Source organism: Opisthocomus hoazin, chromosome 9 (assembly GCF_030867145.1).
Source record: "Opisthocomus hoazin isolate bOpiHoa1 chromosome 9, bOpiHoa1.hap1, whole genome shotgun sequence".
In the NCBI taxonomy this organism is placed as follows: domain Eukaryota; kingdom Metazoa; phylum Chordata; class Aves; order Opisthocomiformes; family Opisthocomidae; genus Opisthocomus; species Opisthocomus hoazin.
In genome coordinates, this window is record NC_134422.1 from 24,388,407 (window position 1) to 24,411,614 (window position 23,208).

Below are 23,208 nucleotides of genomic sequence, written 5' to 3' on the forward strand. Positions count from 1 at the left end.
CTGTGATGTGTGCATTAATTCCTGTCCTCTCTTGAGCTCTGTGCCAGAGTCAGTTCTCCTAGACGATGTTAGCATAGGGTTAAAAAAATAATTCGCTTTCTGTTTTTAAGTGGTTGCATAAAAGCACTATGTACAAATATTTCTAAATAATGTCTTCATGCAGTCCTAGCTGTACCAATTAGTTTTAGAGACTGCACTGATATTTTGGTACCAGTTTCACATGTATGAAAGTAATCTGCTTAGAGGTCTGTTCAAGTTCTTCATTTTGCTCTAAATGGAAGCCCTCAGGGTTCAATCATTATCACAGCCTGTAACAATTTGGCTAGTGCAGAGGCTGTGCATATAGTCCCTGGCAGTGAGTCACATGGTGACAGCATATGGCAGGAGAGATAACAAAGACAGGAGTGTGAGATGAGTAGGAGTCTGTGAAAAATACATTTTTCATACATTAGTAATGAACTTCATCATGAAAAATGTGAAGGTCTTTATGTGTCATCAGAGCTCTTTAAACAAAATTATTGGTATGTCTGCTGACTTACGTAAGTAAGCTTTGCATAAACTAAATTGTTACAGAACCACCAGGGAAAGTTTTGGTACATCACTGTCTCCAGTTCCAGCCATATGGAGGTGATGCACAGCTGCAGGCTTCCCTTTCAAATGTCAGTGTGAATAGCAGTGCCTCGAAGAAAAGCTTGCGTCACCCCATCTTCTGTTATCCACTTCAACTGCCTGATAATCTGTGAAACTTCTATGACCCATGATTTCATTTTGTACCCTCAATTCTGGAGACCCTAATGGCAGTGTCTATTGGAAACAGTTTCTTCTGCTGTACCTAGTCGTGTAATTGAGCTCCAATCTGACCAATACAGATCTAGAGTAGTCCCAATATGAAACCTGCGGATGCAATTAGTGATTCTCATTTGATCTATTACTGTCCAGGAATGAGTGGCATTGTGGAGAAAAAGAACAGAATCCTTGGTCCAGATTGTTGTGTATTTACCAGTATACGTGTCAAAATAACTTGATTTCTCTTCAGTGTGTACTTGATCCAGTTCAAGGATCCATGAATTTGGAAGGAAAAAATAAGGTCTCTTCTTTCTACAATGAGGAGTTTTTATTGTGGTGGCTTTACAGATAAATAAAGCTGTCTATAATGATAGTGAGATTGGTAAGAGATGGCAGCAAGACTTCTCTCAGTAGATGAATTAAAAGGGCAGAATTTTTCAACCTACAGATGCTAAAGGAATATTCTTATTTTAAATTTTACCCTCATTTTCTGAGGGCAATAACAGCAGAGAATTAAATATATGTATGTGTATTTCAGTTTTAAAATATAAGCAAATTGCCACATTTCTCTTGGGAGAAGATGAATAATGGGAAAAATAGTGTATAGTGTCCAATATCACAGCACAGCTGAATTGTCAGCACCTGGAGACAGAGTCTCCCTTTCCTGTCACAGTGGCAAAACATTCCTGAAGCAACCACTGCCCTTTGCTCGGGAATGGAAAACTGAGCTTGGACAAGTGTGTCTGCATCTGTATCCTTCTTGAAGTGCTGCACTGACTTTCTGAGTCATTGTGAAACTACCTGCGAGATCCAGATCAGGATAGTGAGAGTTTTATCGTGAGGGAGGAGTGAAAAGATGAAGAATGAGAGGTACAGGAGAGAGAGACAGCAGAACAATGCATGTACTCGGGTCAATGCTAGAGCTAAACTGTATGAATTTTTAGTTCCATGACTTTTGCATCTGAGTATTAATATGTATGATCTCCACAGTATTTGTCTGAATGAAGGGTCCCGTCAAGCAGTTATTGTTGCTGTTTTGGTGTTCTCCACTTCTGTTGTTTTTTTTTTTTAATTTAATGTCAGTCTTTATAATCTTTATTGCAATTTATGTGTCTCCTAAAGCCTTGCAGTTCTTGTTTGTGCTTGGTGCTGTGATGCAAAGGAGGGATGGAGGCCTCTGCTGCAAAGAGCTTGCAGTCACAGAAAACATGGAGTGACTGTCAGACGGAAAGATGCTAGTTTACTCAGAATGTTGTAAGGCCTGGGATTCGTATGTGTTCATACATTTCATAGGAGTGTCTCAAAAGAGACACTGGGAGTGGGAGGAAGAAGTTCAGAAATCAATAGACAAATGAAAAACTAAGTGGTATGTATATTTTTGTTAATCTTGTAATTAGGAGGGGATCTAACTCACACTGTTGGCCTTCTTCAGAGTAGCAGATAAGAAAGTAACCTTCTCCCCACAAAAGGGTTATGGAGGTGCTTGATGTAGCATGGGAGAAGCAGTTTGGCTGAAGAGACATTTTCCCTTTCTGACTCCTGTTGCCTGGTTGAATGAGTGTTGCTATCATAGCTTAGACAAATAAAATAAATAATGACAAAATAACAGAAATTCCTACAAAATGCTAGAACTTGTAAAATACTCAATGTTGTAAAGTCGGTGTGGGACTTCTTTCAACAGGAGCATCACTCTCAGTTCCAGTTGTCTGGGGAAACAGCCCATTGCCTTACCTGTCAGTGCTGGCAAGGGCAGTCTGATAATATATACTGTGGAGTCACATTTGATGACTCTTGCTCCTTGGCTGTGTCTTCCATGTGATTCCATCTCCCAACCCGTAAAAAACATGCACATATGCTCCATTTATCTCTTGCAGTTGAAAGGCAGAAAGAGTGGGTAATTATACTGAGAAAGAAAGTCCTTTTCAAGGTTCATGTCTTCAGACAAGTCAAGCGTATACAAGTAACACATTTGGCACTTATATTTGAAACAGCAAAATGAATTTTTTTGAATCTTGTAATTATTTTCTCAAGTTTGGCAGAAAAATTGGATCAGGGATCTTAAAATCAGATTTCTTCTAGTCACTCATATCATCTCTCGCAGAGCATTTTGACTGCCTGTCCTACAGTGCACGCTGGAAATTGGTATTCCACAAAGTCAATTACAGTTCTGAGTCCGTAAGAAGTAATCAGTGTGTCTGATCTGATCATGTAGCAGCATCTTTTTTTGTCTATGTACAGATGACAAAAATTTGAGAGATTAATAAATAGTGAGGAAAAGCTGTCCAGTTATTTGGTTCTTGTTTTTGTGTTCCCTAGTCAAGAATCAGGAGCCCACTGTGCTGACTCCATGCAAAGAGAACCACCACCAAAACAAGTGTTCAGTTTGTGGTGCTCATGTTAGAATTGCTGAGGCAAAAATATCACATATCTACGACAGAGACAAAAATGTAATTGACTGTTATCTCCAGTGATGATTAGGAGGCAAGTGCTGTTCAGGTATTTAAAGATTTATGATTTATGACTTTATTTATTCTTCTTGTAAATTTCTTTCTGGAAGAAAGCTTGGCACAAGATTGTGAGCGTGTTTGATCTTTGTGTGCTTTGTCATCAGTGATGCAGCTGTCTTGAAGATAGCAGTTAGTGAGGAAATACAAATACACATAGCTGAGCTGACTAGTAGGGAAATGAAAAGAATACATAATTTATGTTCCCAAATAAAAATGAAAAAAAAAATCTTACTTCCAATGCCAGTTATTACACTGCTTCTAATTAGGATTACTCAGCCACACTTGTTTTCATCTTAGGAAATGAAATTTTATAAACAATTTGTATAATAACCTTAAATATGAACTGGATGGAGAAAGAGCCAGTAGCTTAACAGGAGAGAATTACGATTTAGTCTTTGTATACTTCCCCGTACTGCTGACGTGCGGAAAACAGACTCCACAATCTGTCAGACTGTACAGTAGGTATGTATATTCGGTGCCGGGCGGCACGGGGGTAGCCCCACCAAAGTCGTGCGCGCCGAGCAGCAACTTGTCTCTTCAACTTATTCAATCAAGTATTACATGTGCATTAGATTTCTCAGTACACCTATACATACGCATAACCTATCCCCGCTTCATATTAAAATTCGTTCCAAGGGATCATTTCCATAGACTCCTCCCGACTGCGCCTGCGCAGTGCCTCCTTGTGGTGGTCGTCGGGGTCGTGGGGATGAAGATAGGTTACTCCTCTTCGTCACCTCTAGTTAACCTTTTGTTCTTGCGCAGTCTCGGTTGTTTCCTGGCTTCCATCCAAACTATGGGGTCGGTCTTAGCCGGTTCTTTCAGGCGCCTGCTAGCCCCCATCAGACTACACAATAGTTAGCAAAACATGAAGCACCAGCAGCGCAGCCCCCCGCTGTGCATGTCAAAGAGCTAAACTGATAGCGCTCAGCGATCCACCAAAATTCCTTTTAACCCCTTCCTTCATTGCTTTGTCCATCCTCACTGTTTAAACTGAAAATGCGTGAGTCTGAGGGGGCTAAAGAAACATCTCTCGTGAGAATTCTTTCACAACGGCGCAGGTGGTTACTTTTCGCCCGAACCCGTTTTCTGTCCCAGCCCACCTTGGAGCCACGTGAGGCCCAGCGGTGACACCAGGAGCAGAGGTAGGAGAGGGCGGCTGTGCACCAGGGAGATGGTGGGAACTTCGGCTCCCAGAGTAGAGCACGTTTGGGCCCGGGGAGAGCCGCGGGGCTGTGGCTGCCCTTCCACAGCAGCTTCCAGGGAACTGCACCGCAACTGCAGGGCACCTGTCTTCCCCCGTGTGTGCCCCCGACATGCCTTCTACATCCAGCTACGCATGCCCTCTTCTCCATCACACTGACAATCCTGTTTGCCTGATGGTAAGGGAGCAGAACTGTTTGAAACACATAAACCTTTTTTTTCTGAGCTTGATTTTCTGCTGTTTTGGATGAAAATTAGCTTCCTGGCCAGGCCCAGCACAAGCAACAGGGCCGAGCCTGGGTGTGGGGTTCAAGGAGGGGACAGACCACAGCAGTCCTATTTGAGGCTGCTGTGAACTGTCTGCAGCTTTCAATGTCTAACCTCCGCACAGAGTACTACCAGGTCTGTCAGCTACAGACTGAGACTCTCTCCTGCCCCAAACCTGGCGTTTCTGCCAGCCCACGTCAGCTGCAAGGGAAGCAGAGGGACACCTGGCAGGGGATCGTTTTGTCAGACCAGCTTGCAGCCCCATCGCAATTCACTGCTAAATCACAAATGAATTTGTGTAATTTCAGCCTCCTGTGTTTAAATACAGATTGGTATGTATCCTGTTGTATTCCTGTTATTGCTGTAACACACATACAGATGCAGGCAAATTTTGTTTTCCTCTCCTTCCCTCCGCTTGATTTGGCTTAATTGTGTTCAGAGCCAGGCTAGATTAGGGATTTTCAGTTTGTGGTCTGCAGGCTGCTAGGTTCTGGCAGCTATTCCAAATGAGTCTGGGAAATAAACCTCAGAAAAACCTATTGTCACTAGCTGCGCAAGGTACCACATCTTGACTGGCAAAACTATAGGTGTCCACAAGATAAGGGAGCCTAACACCCCGCAACCCCACCCCCCACCTTTTGTTTCCCCCAATTCAGTTCACACTCTGCTGAGTGTCAGTGTTAGCTGCTGCAGATTCCAGGGGAATATTGGAAAAACCTGTGTCGACAAAACTGTAACAGGAAGGTTTCTGGCATTCCTTACACTGTAAATGTACAGCCACTGCTCCACAGGAGTCCTGGGCCTGTGTAATAACATGGCTCTCTTGTCTTCTTGATATACTGGTCCAAACTGGGGGAAGGAGGAGGGCGAGGAAAACCAGGAGGTTGCCTTGCTAGAGCTCATGCATGCTACTTAGTCTGTCTGGTTTCCTCTGTGTTCTTGAAGTGCTGTCTTTTGTGTTTTGTCTGGCTTTTCTGCTATGAGGATTGGGGTAGAGAACCTGGATTGCTGCCTGCAAAGTGCTGCATGACCTTGTGGCAGTGCAGACACAGGGCAATCTGCAATAGTGTTGGACTTCACTGTACCAGAAATTCCTCTGGGGAGGATGCATCTTCCTTTCCCCAAGACAGTCTCCTAGACCAACGGTCATGGAGAAGCTGAAGATTCCTACATTATTGCAGAAATGATGGGGTTTTTTTAACACAAGTTAGCTGGGAATACTCTATGTGCATTCAGTATTTCCCAGCAAACTGGTTTGAATTGAAGTAATTAAGCTTCTCTGGAACAGCAAACATTTTCACACTGTGATTTGCGTAACATAGTGCAATGTTCCTTATCCTTTATACAGCCCACAAAGAGACAGTAAAGAGTCAATTAAACCAAAGAAGATTTTGAGATTATGTTTAAAAAGGAGGTGAGTGTTTGAGAGATGGCAGGGGCAGAATTTCAACTGGACAAAGCAATATTTTTAGTGGTGATGTGAAAATTAACACCAACATTAAAGAGAAATAGGAGAAAGGGGATAGATTACAAAATACATACAATAGGTCCCTTTCCATTTCACAAGGACAGGGCTGGTTCTGTGAAATCCCTAAAAGCCAGACATCACAGAATTTACACAGCTTGGACTACATACTGAGAGAGGTAAAAAGAGGTCATCTCTTTCAGAAACATACTATGGTGAATTGGGATGTAAAGAAATGTGGTTTTCTAGGGAAAATGTTAGGCAGAGTAATTTCATCTCTCCATATCAAGTCTTGGGTTAATTACTGCAGTGTTCTTTGTGCATTTATGGAGCCGTTTTTTTCTCAAGTTGCAATAGAGATTCGTTTAGCAATAGAAGTGGCTCAGAGTATGCGTAGAAACGTGTCCCCCTCACTGATTATCAGGGAAGATGAGCTGAAATTCAAAACAATAAGAACAAAAGTGAACAGGCCTGGTTTAAATGGTATCAGATTAGGCAGCTGCAAGCTCTGTAGGAAGTTAGGAGGAGGGAGGAGCAAATTTACAAATATGAAATATTTACTATTTTCCAATGCTAATTGTATTTTGTTCAGATTGGCAGGAATTATTAGTAGTATTCTTTTAATATTTATTTGGGGAACACCTACTGTTCACACAGATGCACATTAACTCAGTGTTTGTATTTTATTTACCGATTATTCCCATTGCATTATGGAATTAATGTGGAAGATGGGGCATATTAATACATATTGTTCAGATCTAATAATTTGATTCCAAATGCCTTTGTATCTTTTAAATCAATAAATACAATTTCTGCCAGTAAAGTATCTGAAGAACACTGAATTAACTAATTAACTGATTAACTAATACATCAGTTATGGGTTTCATTTCATGGTAGTTAAATGTGTGATACCACAATTGAATTTTACTGTAAAAGAAAAAGAAATGCCCTTACCCTTCATCACCAGTATTTCCCCCCTGAATTTACACTGTTGGACTTTGCCCATTACTGAATCAGATGATGATGTGCCCTCATAGCAGGAGAAAGTAATGATGTTGATGGGCTGTCCTCAGAAGATGCATGTTGTCCCTCATGACTAAGTCCCTTCTGTTTTCATAGAATTGTACAGTATCTCAAGTTGGAAAGGACCCATAGCAATCATCAAGTCCAACTCCCTGCTTCTTGCAGGACCACTTAAAACTAAACCATGTGACTGAGCGTCGTCCAGATGCTCCTTGAACTCTTCACAAGCTTGGTGCCGTGACCACTTCCCTGGGGAGCCTGTTCAGTGACCTACCACACTCTCAGTGAAGAATTTTTTCCTAATGTCCAATCTGAACTTCCCCTGACACAACTTCATTCCATTTCCTAGTGTCCTGTTGCTGGTCACCAGAGAGAGGAGATCAGCACCTTCCCCTCTGCTGCCCCCCCCCGAGGAAGTTGTAGACTGTAATGAGGTGACCCCATGTTTTGGTTAGATCCATCTGGTAGTGAAAGTTCACAGTGGTTAGCAGAGCTGCAGGGCTAACGCATCCCAGTCAGGGACAGGAGCTCTCTTGCATCAGAAGCACTACAAAGAAGGGCACTACGCTAACGAGACTGCAATCCAATTTTGAAACAAAACCACCCAATAGTTAAACTGCACAGACTGAAAGACTTGGATGAAACAGGATAGGTAGCAGGTTCAGCGCATCAGCACCCTCCACTTTGACGAGCTTTTAGTAGACGTCATGGGAAATTGAACTTTTAAGTAAGATAAGAAGGTTGTTTTGTGGATATTTGCCAAGAGCAGAATGCTTATCTTTTCCGTTGACACACAAATATGTAAATTAAACAGAAGTACTTGAAGGTTTTGTATGTTTATGACAGAAGACTGAAAGCTGTTGAAGTTAAGAAGTACTTGGCTGAAAGAATAATGCTTGTGCTTTTTTTTTAAAATGTGTTCTGGTCTAGCCATCAGTGTGGGATTTCTTTCCCCTGTTTACTTTCATATACTACAGAAACAACCATTTGCTTTTTTTAGGAAATATATTCTATGTAGGTGGAAAACATCTATGTAGATCATTAACAACATTCTGTGAAGTAGGATAACAGAAGGTGTTGCACTGGATATTGTTAGATTGTTCCTTTTCAGTTTCATTTTTAGCAAAAATTTATTTCTGAAAAGGATGACAGGAAGACAAATGAGTAGATAGGGCAGCTGGAATCTGAGGCAGGTGTGCTGCGCTCCTTCAGTGTTTCTTCATTTCATGTACATTCACATATTGCACTGTCCTGAACTGGGAGAAAAAGGAACCTGGAATCACCGGAAGAGACACAAAACAGGTTTAAATTAACTTCTTTTCCCTGCTTCCCAGAGGCTTTACCTTGTTGCTGACCTCCCCAGGGAATTCAGGAGTTAACCTTCAATGCCCTCTAGCCCTGTCTTTCTGTGATGACTTTTTCTTTCTGTGTTACAAGTCATTGTAAAATGCTCAGGATGAATTTGTAGACACTAGACTTCCAGGATTTCAGTTGCAGCATTCAGCAGTGTTTTCACTTGCTCATTCTCGTAACTCATCAGAGATGTGAGCAGATACTATCGTCCCCGTTTTACAGATGGAGAAGTTGAAATGCTCAGAGGCAGAATGACTAGCTGGACCCACAGTACCTAAACTGCTGTCACCTAGAAGACAGTGGTGCTCTTGTCTCACTTGGGTGACTTTTTGACTACAGTGAACTCATGATTTTTACCACTGATTTTAATCGGTTCACAATTTCACCCCCCAGTCACACTCCATCCAGGTTTTCACACCCTTACCTTTGACTTGAAACCACTTCATCTCAAATTTCGCCACCTAGTCCTGAGAGGGCAGTTCTGGCATCTGGGTGTGATGGAATCGTAGAAGAGCCCATCTAGTCCTGTTTGCCTAGTGGCATGCCTCGGGGGATACGTGGAGGTGGGTGATGCTTGCAGAGGTTATAAAAGTATCTGGAAAAAAGTGAAATAAATCCTCCAGAAGCTTACTAATCTTTAACTTCTCTTCAGTTTGCCTTTTGAATAGTTGCTGTGTACCTATAGCATGGTGAGAGGCAGGTCTTAAAAACCAGAAACCTTGCTGCCTCATATTTATCATACTTTTTAATCTTCATCATTAGAGTTTGTTTCTCAAAAAGTAAATAATTTCAGGCAAATGTGCTGTTAAAGCCATGGATACTAAGAAACCAGTAATTCTCATGAGTGACAATGAAAAAAATGTTTTATTCTTTTGTAGGGTAAAAAAATGCAGCGGCAGAGAAACCCGTGGCAACACTGGCTTGAGATTCCTTATGACAGCTTTAGTCACACCTCTATCAGAATATCAGGAATGCTCACAGCAGAGTTAGCATTTTCTGACATTTTATTCAATTCATGCAGTGTAGTTATAGCAGCTGTTTCATTGTAGCAGGGAAGCAGAAAAATGACAGGAAAATAAGACATCATTAGCCATGTTCTGGGGGGAGGTTGTGCACTGGCCATAGTCTGTTTCAATATTCTTTTTCCCTTTGACATTCACAGTGAAGTATCATTTTTGGTAATGGCTGAACCACGTTGTGTTAAAAGGATGGACATTTACAGTTTGCCAAAGAAGCATTGCAGAAGTGTTAATAATGCAATTTCAATTTAACTTTCTAAAATAAATTTGCTACACTGATTGTATTTGAGAATTTAAAGGGACACATTTTCCTGTTTATGCTATGAATACATGTAGATTACTAAAGAAAAGCAATTTTAGAATGTATTTTAAAATACAGCTTAGTCTTCACATTGTATTACATTTAAAGAATATAGATTTTTAAACAGTCATCATTACTCTGAATATTTTGATAGTAACCCATTTGCTGGCAGTATTCAAAGCATTTTACAAAGGTAGAAATTATTAGCATTCCACTCCAAAAAGGGGAAAACGAAACACAGTGTGATTACGTGATTTGTGCAAGGTCATGCAGTTGGAAAAAAAGAATAAAACTGAGCTGTCTTAACCACTGGTGCTGACAATTTCCACTAGTCTGGGGTTTTTTTGGTTTAGTTAGTTTGTAGTTAGTTTAACATATGGGTATTTAGATTACAGGTGCTGTAGTTTTATGAAACGTGGAAGATTTATAAATGTGATTAATTCCTGTTTCTGTGGAAGTTCCCTAATTTTGCAAACATCCTTGTGACTGTGTGTTCCTCTGTCCATACCTTGAGCTGCTTCCCACTTTTGCTGTTTATGGATGTTTTCTTGGTTGAACATATAGCATGGTTGAACAAGGAGCTTCCAGCGGAGATCAGGTGGAAGAGAAAGGTCCATGGAATGTGGAAAGAGGGGCAGGCCACTTGGGAAGAGTACAGGAACGTGGTCAGAGCGTGCAGGGATGCAACGAGGAAGGCCAAAGCCCACCTGGAATTGAAGCTGGCAAGGGATGTCAAAAACAACAAGAAGGGCTTCTTCAACTACATCAGCAGCAAAAGGAAGGCTAGGGACAATGTGGGGCCGCTGCTGAATGAGGCGGGTGTCCTGGTGACGGAGGATGCAGAGAAGGCAGAGCTACTGAATACCTTCTTTGCTTCAGTCTTCAGTGCCAGGGCAGGCCCTCAGGAATCCCAGGCCTCAGAGGTAAGAGAAGAAGCCCACAGAGAGGATGACTTTCCCTTGGTTGAGGAGGACTGTGTGAGGGATCGCTTAAGCGATCTGGACGCCCACAAATCCATGGGCCCCGATGGAATGCACCCATGAGTGCAGAGGGAGCTGGCGGATGTCATTGCTGAGCCACTCTCCATCATCTTTGAAAGGTCCTGGAGGACAGGAGAGGTGCCCGAGGACTGGAGAAAGGCCAGTGTCACACCAATCTTGAAAAAGGGCAAGAAGGAGGACCCAGGGAACTACAGGCCGGTCAGCCTCACCTCCATCCCGGGAAAGGTGATGGAGCAGCTTATCCTGGAGGTCATCAACAAGCAAGTGGAGGAAAAGAAGGTTATCAGGAATAGTCAGCATGGATTCACCAAGGGGAAGTCATGCCTGACCAATCTGATAGCTTTCTACGATGGCATGACTGGCTGAGTAGATGAAGGGAGAGCCGTGGATGTTGTCTACCTAGACTTCAGCAAGGCTTTCGACATGGTCTCCCATAACATCCTCCTAGGGAAGCTCAGGAAGTGTGGGCTGGATGAGTGGTCGGTGAGGTGGATTGAGAACTGGCTGAATGGCAGAACTCAGAGGGTTGTCATCAGCGGCACTGAGTCTAGTTGGAGGCTGATAACTAGTGGTGTCCCCCAGGGGTCAGTACTGGGCCCAGCCTTGTTTAACTTCTTCATCAACGACCTGGATGAAGAGTTAGAATGTACCCTCAGCAAGTTTGCTGATGACACCAAACTGGGAGGAGTGGTAGATACACCAGAAGGCTGTGCTGCCATTCAGCGTGACCTGGACAGGCTGGAAAGTTGGTCAGAGAGGAACCTGATGAGGTTCAACAAGGGCAAATGCAGGGTCCTGCACCTGGGGAAGAACAACCCCATGCATCAGTACAGGCTTGGGGCAGACCTGCTGGAGAGCAGCTCTGTGGAGAGGGACCTGGGTGTCCTAGTGGACGACAGGTTGACCATGAGCCAGCAGTGTGCCCTGGCTGCCAAGAAGGCCAGTGGGATCCTGGGGTGCATGAGGAGGAGTGTGGCCAGTAGGTCGAGGGAGGTTCTCCTTCCCCTCTACACTGCCCTAGTGAGGCCTCATCTGGAGCACTGTGTCCAGTTCTGGGCTCCCCAGTTCAAGAAAGATGAGAAGCTACTGGAGAGAGTCCAGCGGAGGGCTACAAGGATGATGAGGGGACTGGAGCATCTCCCCTACGAGGAGAGGCTGAGGGAGCTGGGATTGTTCAGCCTGAAGAAGAGAAGGCTGAGAGGGGACCTAATATATACTTACCAATATCTGAAGGCTGGGTGTCAGGAGGATGGGGCCAAACTCTTTTCAGTGGTGCCCAGCGACAGGACAAGGGGCAATGGGCACAAACTGAAGCAGAGGAAGTTCTGTCTGAACATGAGGAAGAACTTCTTCCCTCTGAGGGTGACGGAGCACTGGAACAGGCTGCCCAGGGAGGTTGTGGAGTCTCCTGCTCTGGAGATATTCAAGACCCGCCTGGACAAGGTCCTGTGCAACTTGCTGTAGGTGACCCTGCTTTGGCAGGGGGGTTGGACTAGATGACCCACAGAGGTCCTTTCCAACCCCTACCATTCTGTGATTCTGTGATTCTTAAGAAACTTTGTGGTTGTCTTTTGTGAGCATGGCTGGTTTGAAGATGCTTTGGTAAATACAGTTTTAGACTATGTAGACTGGCAACAGGTCCTTCTAATACTTGCATAGTTTGGTAAACATGGATGAGAGCAGAACCAAGTGCTCTTTCTGGGTAATTTGTCCTTTGTTAATTGCAAAGTGTTGCTAAGTCACCTACAGACCTGGCATGAGGTCAGTCGTCAGTTCTAGACTTTTCCAGGTAGGAGACGTGAGCAGGCATTTTGCTCTTTGACTGCCAGTACTGTCTTGTGGAAAGCGCTAGGGAGCACGGGGTGGTTCTCTCAGCCACTACATACATTTGTGGGTAGATAGTGAAGAGATGACTGAAACATTTCCAGCATTGCAGTGATGATTGCATTTCTGTTTCCACTTTTCATGTCTTCTGGAGGAGTGTGGTGAGGTCTCTCTGCAGATGTGGCTGTGGTCTGCGTTGGACGGAGCTCAGTCCTGATAATGTGTCCCAGCCATCTGAAGACCCTGTGGCAGGGAGTGTGTGCCAAGGTTTCTTGCAGACTATGTACACCCTGTAGGGTTGAGTAGACATCATGACATTGGTTATTTTCTGATAACAAGCACTGGTCAGTGTATCAGCATGTCCTACATAGGGCTACTCCAGCGATCTAGCCTATAGGCTAACAGAGCGCAGAAGTTCCTGCATAATTGGTTAGATTTTCCTTCAAATTTTGACAAAAATGCTTTTCAAAGGACCTTTTTGTGACAGGATCTTTGGCCAGCTGCTTCTCTGATGTTTTCAGCAAGCTGCATTCACTAAATGTATTGTTTTGCCTGCAACATCCTAGCAGAGGTTGGTGCAGTCTGGCTAGACGCATTCTTTCCCTACAGATGGAAATAGGACCAGTGGAGGTGACTTTAGGATACTTTATCGAAGACTGCTTTCCACCTGGAAATGCACAGCTATGACACCATATACTCAGCATTATCCCTGCTATATGGCTGTTTTGTAGTGCTGGAAGTACTGGTTTGTATTGGAAAAAGAGTCATCTCTACAAAGGTTTCTTACCTTTGGAATTCTTATCTATACCTTTGGTCTGAAGTAGCTCAGATGATAGGTGACATATTACAAAAAGAGGGAACTTTTTGGAAATAGATATATGGATTTAAGAAAGAATGATAAGAATAGAAGGACGAGGTTCTGTGTGGGAGGGCTGTGGGGACTTGCTAATTGTCGGCTGTAACTTACTGACTGGCTATACTTTCACCAGTATTGTGGGAATGGTTTTTTGCATGTTTTATTTCCTCCCATGTGAACCAGGTATGGCACTGATAGTCTTTCAGGAGATATATACGAGGACATTCAAGCATATCAGTCATAAGTGGCAGTCATCAGAAGTCATTAGGAAACAGTAGGAGCTAAAGATGCTCAGCTTCCTGAAATACACTTAGGAGAATCAAATGCTACCTGACTCAAAGCCCATTGAGTCAATTAGGGACTTCTCAGTGATTTCAGTGGGATTTGGATTAGGCCCTAAATCACAGACAGCAGTAAATAGTAAGGGTGTAAAACAAACAGACCTCTTAGTGATGTGGCTGTTGCTGCTGCCACCTTTCGACTCGTGTGGCATTTGTCCTGTGTTTCTTCTGGATCCCCTGCCAGCCAGCAGGAAAACAGATGTCACTTGCAATTCTTTTCAGTGCCCTAGTTGGAAATAAAGTGTTCAACAGTAGTGCACAGGTTTATCTGATCACCCTGGTAACCTCACATGCCATGTTTAACTCCCATAAATACAGAAACTTGGTCTCTGTTCAGAGATGAGCTACACTGAGGTCATGGGAAAAACACGTTTCACTGACTTTTGTTTTGTTTCTTCTTAGTTCTTTGCAATACACATTTCCCGTTAACATTTGAGAGTAGTGAATTAGGTCCCCTCCATCAGTTGATGCTGTAGATCCAAATTGCTCTAGATCGAAAGCATTTGTTCAGATCTAAAGGCTCAGAAGAAACATACCTTTACAGCTATTTAACAAGGGAAACAGAAAAATGTATTTTTATAAGAGATGTTCTTGGATTTTATTTGGCAAATTCAAATAACTTCACAAATATGGACCTCATGTTAGGTGTCTGTTATTGTTGTTCATTATATTATTGATTTGTTTGCATATGGCTTGCTCAGTGATGTAAGAAGCACAGAAATAAAGGTAGCCCTCACCGTGTAGCTTGTAATCTAAGGCCTATTTCTCCAGAGATTAAATGTGTGCATAAAATTATACACATGAATAGTCCTATTTAAATCTGTGGTATTGCTCTCATGCATAAATATTTGAATCTTCAAAGGAATGGAGGCTAAAATTGTTACTTTCTCTGCTTCACCCCAATTGAAATAGAGTTTTGTGATTGGCTGCACGACGCGTTTGTTTGCATGGCACAAATGTGAATCCAGAAATGTACAGATACGGAGTTTGTCAATGTTAAAGCGGAAACCATTTTATCACAGTTTGTTGTGATCATTTTCTCCTTTCCCCTACCAACACCTGCAGCTTTCCAGTCTCTACCCTGCAGACCCACATGCACCTGCTCCCCTACAGGGGCATCAGCAGATGGTAGTAAACTCTCTGTATGTGCACTACTTGGAAAAGTACACAGAGTATCTAAAGCTCCAGACGGTACTGCTGTGTTGCTTTATCTCTTGCTGGCGGAAAGCTAAGAGCAGGTACACTTGTCACTACTGTGGCCAGGAGATGGGCAATAATTTGTACACTAATCTAATTGGCTTGCATGTTTGAGCTCTTCACCTGATGACTTTTCCTGTGTTCAGAAGTCCTGAAAGATGTGATCGTCAGGTAGCTGCAGCCATACAGCTCTGTGCAACATGTATGTACTTTAGTCACATTAATTCTTCAAAGATATCAGAATGCGTTAAGAAGGTAATTAAACACCCTGCTCACTCTCTGCTGTTTTATAGGGAGAGCTACTTCTTTTTTCGTAAGTGCTTTGTACGTATCCCTTAATAGGAGATCCAAGATTGTAAAGTCTTACAAAACACTTCTTGGACTTCAGCCAAGTTGTGTCTATTATCCTAAGGTGTGCTTCCTTACAGAATCTAATTTTCTGTGATGGGAAGTTGTTGCAGGAATACCGTATCTCCTATTAACTAATTGATGTTACGTTTCTCTGCCTTTGAAGCATGATTTACCTTTCTATAGCAAACTCGATCCAAGCCCTGTGGTTCGGTTTGTTGCATTTCAGCTCATCTCTAGTGCAGCCAGATTTCACTGCAGTAGGTAGCTTGGAAAGGGTGTAACTCTGCGGGGACTCTTTGCTGGGCATGTCTTCTGGATGGCAGCGGCGTTGTTCCTCAGTAGGAGTGACTGCCTTGCTCTCTCTTGGGTCCGCGCTTACTGCTCTGGGGGCTGTATCATTGATCATCTCTTTAAGCACCACCTTGGGGCTGAACTAATTTTAGGCATGTAAAGGTGTCCTCGAAAATTGCCCAGTCCCACACAGTGAGGCTAAAAGATACTTCGGGAAAGCATCTAGTCCATCCCTGAGCCACATGTGCAATGCGCTATGGCTGTGTCACTCCTGACAGATACCTTAGGGATCCTCCCAAGCCTCCGGAGATGGAGGAACCACACCTCCCAGGCGATCTTTGCCAGTATTCTCTGCTAGAAAAGCTTCACCGATGCCTAACCTGAATCTTTCTTACAGCAATTGGAAGTCTTTATTTCCTGATCTCTGCATGATGGACTAGGTCAGTTCTCTCTTCCTTTCAGAGGCCTTTTAAATCTGAAGACTTTTTTATCACACTTCTGCTAAGACTTGCCTTTTCCTTGGCTGAACAACTTTGCTTATTTATGTTGTGCTTTCTGATTATTCTTATTGCTCTCTTCTAAATTCTGTCCAGTTGGTTTAGATGCTTTTGAAGTAAAATGGGCAAATGAGATACAGTGCTTTAGCTTAGGTCTTATCTAGGCTGACTGAAGCAGAACTTCATTATGTATCTAATCTGCTACTACATCCCAGTGCAGTATTTGTTGCTTTCACACAAGTATGGCATTGCTTACTCAGTTCTGTTTAATATCCGTTGTAAACCTTATTTCTTTTTCTGTGGAAGTATGCTAAGACACTTGTTCCCTACCCTGTCTCTATATAGCTGATTCTGCCTGCTTCAGAAAAGTAGTTAGCACTGTCTGTGTTGCGTAACAGCATCATATTTTTTTCAGACCAATGTCAAAGCTATATAAAATTGTGAACTTATTCTCCAATGTATGTGCAGCCCCTTCCATCCTGAAGTCTCCTGCAGAATCAATCAGTGTACATTCTACTTCATCCCGTGTTAATATTTAATATTATCGGATGTGATATATTCTTGAGAATGTTGGTTAGAACAGACTTCTGGTGTGACTGCCAGTTTGACTTTGCTTCACTGGTAATTGCTTTCAAAATACACTTCTCCAGCTGGCTTTGCACCTATTTTGTAAGAATTTAATCTGCCATTTGCAGAAAAGAATAGCTTACGAGACAGTGCCAAAGTCTTAATAAAGTAAAGGCTTGAAAATCTACTGCTTCTTCCCTGTCTTTTAGTGTTGCTACCCGGTCATGGAAAGAAATTATATCAGTGTGGCATGATTTGTTCTTGATTAATATGCGTCATGTGACTCATCTTCCTGTTCTTTTCCAGGTGCTTACAAATGGACTACTTCTAGGAAGACAAGCTACACTGACATGTCTATAATTTTTCAGCTCCCCCTTTTCCCAGTTTTCTGCCTTCTGCTGCCTTCCTTAGTCCCCAGGAGTTGTCAGAGGTGGCTGCTGATAGCTCTGAGATGGGTGCACCTCTCTTTAAGTTGCTTCAAGCTCTTAAGGTTCCTGCATGAAATTCTAGAAACGCAGCCAATCTGAAAATAGCTAATTTACGTAAAATTTTCTCATCCCTTCTTTTGTTTTTTCAGACAGAGATTTTAATCCTTTCACTCTGCTACTTAGGATATTAGCCATCTCTGCCACTGATCTTTCGGATGAACCCTGATACAAAAAATAAATCAATTGCTTCTGGCCTTCTTGAATTATCTGCCAATAGATTTCCCTCTGTTGAACAGTAGATCAATACTTTTTCTTTGTTTTACTACTAATGTACTTATGGAATATTTCTTGTAGCTCTTGACATTTCTTGGTAGATCTGTCTCATTTTATACCTTTGTTTTTCTAATTCTGTCCTTCATTATTCAATTTATTTTTTATACTTACCTTTTGTAAACCCCCCACTTTCTCCTTTCTGTACATTTCCTTCTTGTATTTCAGTGAAGAGCTCTTTCTTTAGCTGAGTCTTTACTGCACCTTCTAGCTCTGTGCTAGTATATATTGTATGTGTGGTTAGTATTGTTTCTTTAACGAACTACCAGCTCTCTTTAACTCCTTCTATCTTACACTTGCTGCCCCATGACCTGCTCCAGGAATTTAGCTGTCAGTATTCTGTTTTTATGTTTTCTTTCTCATCCATTGTTTCTACTTTGATGTTCCTCTTCCTTCTGTAAATTTCTGACACTGGATCATTTCATGATCACCTTCACCCAAGTTACCTTCTGTCTTCACAGCTGATCCTTCTGTATTGGTCAGGATCAAATGTAGGTGAACAAGCCTTCCTGCTGCTTTTCTGCAGGTTTTTGTGCTGTGCCTTAGCTTTCACCTTGTTTTTTTTCTGTACTTTGGGGTTGAATCAGTTTACTTCTAAATGCTCTCTTTTATTCTGTTTTGATTAGGATGGGAGATTTATTGACAAATCTTCATCCATATTCAATTTATTCACCTATTAGTTTTATGCATTTTTGTTGTAGCTTAATAGAACCTCTAAAGAACAAAAATGTGCATTCATTTTCACTAGTCTATTGCTGTAAACGTCTCTTACATTTTTCATCTTATGCATTTTATCTCTCCTTTGAAGTATATTCCTAAACAGAATTAAAATCTGGAAGCTAGATTGAGTATATTGTGCTTTATTGATTTTAAAAAAAAAATTTCAAGAATGTGGAATTTAAAAATAATTTTCATAATGACTCCAATGCCAGTTTAGCCAACCATTTAAATATATATTTACCTCCAGTCTCATTGAACTTGATGAGGACTTGAAATCCTTTTAAAAGAAAATGGAAGCAAAAATTATTAATAAATACTCAGAGTGATATCTCTGACTTCATTGTTTATTTATACCTGTTTGAAACTTATTCAGTGGTTTTGTTTGCATTAGAGACATCTTTCAAAAGATTCTTGCTATTCTTAGCATGCTTTAACTGCAAATATAGGCTGTCTAAAGCATGCTCCACACAGTTCCAGAAACCAAGAAATACTGAGGGATGTTCTACCACCTTTTTGGTAGGACAGAAATGTTTATAACTTAAATGAGTCTTTGAAAAATTGTTGACTTTTAATGAGAAAAATCGGGAATCCCAATTTAGTTGTATTGATTTGCCTTTTCAGAGGCTTGTTGTAAGGTAGGAGTAGAAATTAAAAACCATTCACATTGCTTTTCATATACAGCCTCTCCATTAAGATTATCTTTATTGATTTCTGCCATGTCCTTCCCTCATTTTCCCTTTCCTGACTGACCTGTGGTCTCCTAGTGCATTCGTAGCTCCTAGCACTATTTGAGTACTACAAGGACTTTGTCACATCATTAAAATCCTGTGGGAGCTAATGTACAGATGCCCAGCTTAAGAAAACCGATACCTGGCAGCCCAGCAGCACACGACGTGTGTCTCGTCGCACCTGCGAGCTGGCTGTCCCGCCTCTGCCATGCGGGCGCGAGGGAGCCGTGGCTGCCGTGGGCCGAGGTGCAAGGTCTGGCCCCTGTGGGAGGGCTCTGCGTTCGCTGTGATCTGCCCTGTCGTCAGGCCCACAATGCCAGCCACACTCTGCCCTCGTGTCGCGTCTCCTGACATTTCACACGGGAAGTAAATTTGGCCCATGCTGTTACCTACCAGTCCCAAGAAAGCAAACGTCTTCCCATCATTCTGAGGTGGCTGCTGAAGTTTGGTTTTGTTCTCCTTTGTCTCCACCTCTATACTGTCCTTTAACCCTCTGCTTTTCTTTTTCCTCTGTGTCGTGCCTGTGCTTCCGTCTCCCCCCTCCATTCACCTGTTCGTTACGGGCCTGCTTTCCCATTTCTCTCATCCCCTTCTCTGCTTCTCGCTTGCGGAGCCCTGGTAGCCTTCCCTTCCGCGCTTCCCTTTGCAGAACCAAGTCACCTACTTTACTCTTTTCTTTTTCCTTCACCAGCCCCTTTGTGAAAGGCCTCACTCAGGTCTCTGCGAGCAGCCTGTGTGGTCTGGCATTTCAGAGAGCGGCTGTAAAAGGGTTGCCAGCTAGGCCCGATGATACTTTAGAAAAGACAGATAGTGGCAGCAGAGCTGTGTCTTGTGCTATGCTGTAAGGGAGAGGAGAGCTGAACAGAAAAAGGTGCTGGAGGAGGAGAGAGTTTCCATGGTGGGCGACAGAGTGGCGGAGGCAGCCGTGTGCGGAGGAATGCAGTCGTGCCCGCTGCAGGTTGAGAGCACCAAGCGGAAGGACTAGCTATACCTGCATAGCGTCAGATCTGGTGTGAAGTATGGCCATTGCACACTTCGTTAGAAAGTTTAACGTGCATTTGTTTGCTCATCTTCACATGTCACATCACTGTTTTAATTTACTGAGCATTAAAAACCAAGTTTGTCTTCAGGATGTCTTCAGAGAGATTTTTCTACTCATGTCCCCTGAGTAGAGCTTGGAATTACACCTCACTCTGGTTTTACAACTTCTTTGTTCAGTTTTTTATTTTAGCCTTTATTTTATTTTACTGCTTAACCTTTAAAAATGTATTCATTTTATTTTTCAGACACCTCTTACTGAACCTCACATCCCACATTGTCCTACTAAAACCATTACACAGGTAATAGGGCACAGGTGTGCTGTAGAGCCAGGCCGCTAGACAAATGGAATTAACTCCTATTATTTCCAACAGTGTGATGCGTATCAGCTGAAGGGATGCTTTCTGTTAGATATGATAAGTATGTGAGACTTCAAATCCCGAATATATACTACATTGCTCTGCAAAAGTAAGCATCTATGCAAGGACTTTTAATTTAGGGAAAAGAGAACTTGTGTTTTGTTTTGCAAAAGGCAGTACAAAGATTGTGGAAAGTTTAAAATCTGTGTGTCTTGGTCCCTTTTTTTTCTCCATGATCACCAAGGTTCCTTCAGAAAAGATCCTCAGAGCTGGAAAGATTTTGCGGAATACAATTCTGTCCCGAGCCCCTCACATGATAAGAGATCGTAAATACCATCTGAAGACTTACAGGTGTGTGAGCTGCTTGTATAGAGGTCTCTGAATTTTTATGCCTGCCATCCTCTGATCTGTGATTTATGCCTTACCATATTTGCAGGTCTCAAAAGGTCTGAAATTACTCTGTGGTGCTATTTGAGTCTGGATGTTATGCAGTCTTTAATGGGCCTGGTAAATCTTTTCTGAAGTAATTTCACTGGAAATTGAGTCCATGATTGTGAACAGAGCATTCACATACAAAAACTCTTCCAAAGTTAATAGCGTAGTTAGCTGGAATATTCTATGCAATATCAAGTTAAAATGTAGATTCTGTTCTCTTTGTGTATCAGTAAGAGATAATAGGAAAGCTCATTAATGTAGTATGTTTCTGTACTGATTGCTACAGCGGTATTGCTAAGTGTGGAGTTTTGAAAATTCACCTGGTGAGAAACATTCCTTATGTAGATTCACTGTTCTGTTTAAAATTATTTTTGTCAGTGTATTGCCAGGCTTTCTTATCTTCCTGCTGGTGGCAGCACTGTCTTGCTGAAGTGGGATAACAATGGCGCTTGCAGAATAGGAATCTGACTTCAAGGAGTCAGGATCTATCTACTGCTGGCTTAAGAAAGAATCAGTTTGTTTTCATGTCTAATGTTTAAATCAAATATCTAATGCATTATTCAGAGTATATTTAAATTAAAATTGGTTTAAAATCTCTGAGTGTGTCTTTTTCTAAATAGTAAATCAATATGTTCCTTATCTGCTTTTGAGTTAAGTGCGTTGATTTTCCATATTTCAGTCCAAAATGTATTTAACATGATGCAAGGTATGTGGAGCTTGTGAGTTGATCTGAGAATATATCACAATATGACATTGCTGATTGTTCTAGAAGAACAAAAGTGTATATGATAAATGAAGACGAATGCTAGTCCAAACAACTGCACCATTTAAAATTATACATAACTGTAAAAAACTGTTTTTGGGTTTTTTAAATATGGAATGCAAAAATTTAGATTGCATCTAGGCAAGGGAAAGTTTTGTCATCAAAATCGAATTTTAATTAGAAGATAATTATTTAAGCTAAATTTCAGCAGTTTCTGAAAGTGATACAAGAAGTGTGGAGCCACGAGAGCGTATCTAGAAGGACTAGCCAGCTTCCTCTGTTCTACATGTGATCAGTTATAGATTTGTAAGTTTTTGATCACATTGCTTATTTGCTTCTGTTCTGCTGAGCTAGGGAGTGTTATGACAAAGCATTTTACTTAGTGATCATGTGGCTTTTTGGTTTTTTTCCCTCTCCATAGGCATTCTCCAGAACTTGAGGCTGGCTATTGTCTGCCTCTGGGTCAGCCAGGAGCTGCGAGGTGACCAGCACCTAGCATGAGTGTGCCTCAGAAGCACTAGATCTGCAAACCAATGTCCCCAAATACAGTGTGGCCAGAGTTTGGTTATGAATGGAGGAACACCCTCATAACACTTTCTCTTCCTGTGGAGGCTGTTGTCATTGGCAAAACTTTTACAGTGTTAGGTGATCATTTTCATGTAGGGTTCTGAAAAGTGTGAAGGTTTTGCTATCACATGGTATAAAGGTTTCCTTTGAAATTTGGGTTGGAGGTTGTTGCATTGGTGCAATAGGTTTTGTACCAGATGGCACAGGCTTGCTCTGATCCTCTGAAATTTGCATCTCCCAAAACGCTTTTTGTTCTGATGAGCTGATCCTCTTAAAACTAAACACCTTCACTGGTATTTCAAGCATATACACATAGATGGGAGATTTGACTAAAATTATACGGAGTTTAAGATATCACTGTTCTTGGCTAGCTCCCTTTTCATTTCTATCTATTTATTTGTCCTTCAGGCAATGCTGTGTGGGGACAGAACTAGTTGACTGGATGATGCAGCAAAGTCCTTGTGTCCATTCACGAACCCAGGCTGTTGGCATGTGGCAAGTATTGCTGGAAGAAGGTGTTCTTAACCATGGTAAGATAAAGAAAATCAGCATCTTGACTAAAACTTGGGCAATGTGTAACTTTCGTGCCTTTGTAGGTCTCTTGTGTGAAACAGAAAGGGATCATAAGCCCAAAAGAAATGCTGCAGAGCAACCTTTTCATTCATAGGTGCAAGTGCAACACACAGACAGTATAATATGAATCTGGCTACCAATATACCTTTTTAACTTACAAGAATATTGAAAAGTAAACGAGCAATTTATAATGCTAATTCTAATTATACTTAAGAGTACACTGGCTTGTGATTATATTGCAAGACCTGTATAGCACTCAGGCCCAAACCAAAAGATGTATTACCATACACAAAACTGATCTTCATCAAAGATTTGCAGCATGTGGAAGTGAATGTAAGCATTTGTGTTTGCTCAGATCCATAATTTTGGAATGATTTTCAGTTGTTTTGGAATGGTTTCCAAATTCAGCACTCCAAAT

At 42.0% G+C, this 23,208-nt stretch overlaps 1 protein-coding gene across 3 annotated transcripts in view; it reads left to right on the forward strand.

The window, feature by feature from the left end:
• RAPGEF4 (Rap guanine nucleotide exchange factor 4) overlaps window positions 1–23,208 on the forward strand; it is a 170,650-nt gene that overhangs the window by 91,339 nt on the left and 56,103 nt on the right. For all 3 annotated transcript variants that reach the window (XM_075430945.1, XM_075430946.1, XM_075430947.1), the window contains 2 exons: window positions 20,697–20,803; window positions 22,626–22,747. In XM_075430945.1, the coding sequence (XP_075287060.1) occupies window positions 20,697–20,803; window positions 22,626–22,747 (229 nt within the window). The remainder of the gene's footprint in view (window positions 1–20,696; window positions 20,804–22,625; window positions 22,748–23,208) is intronic.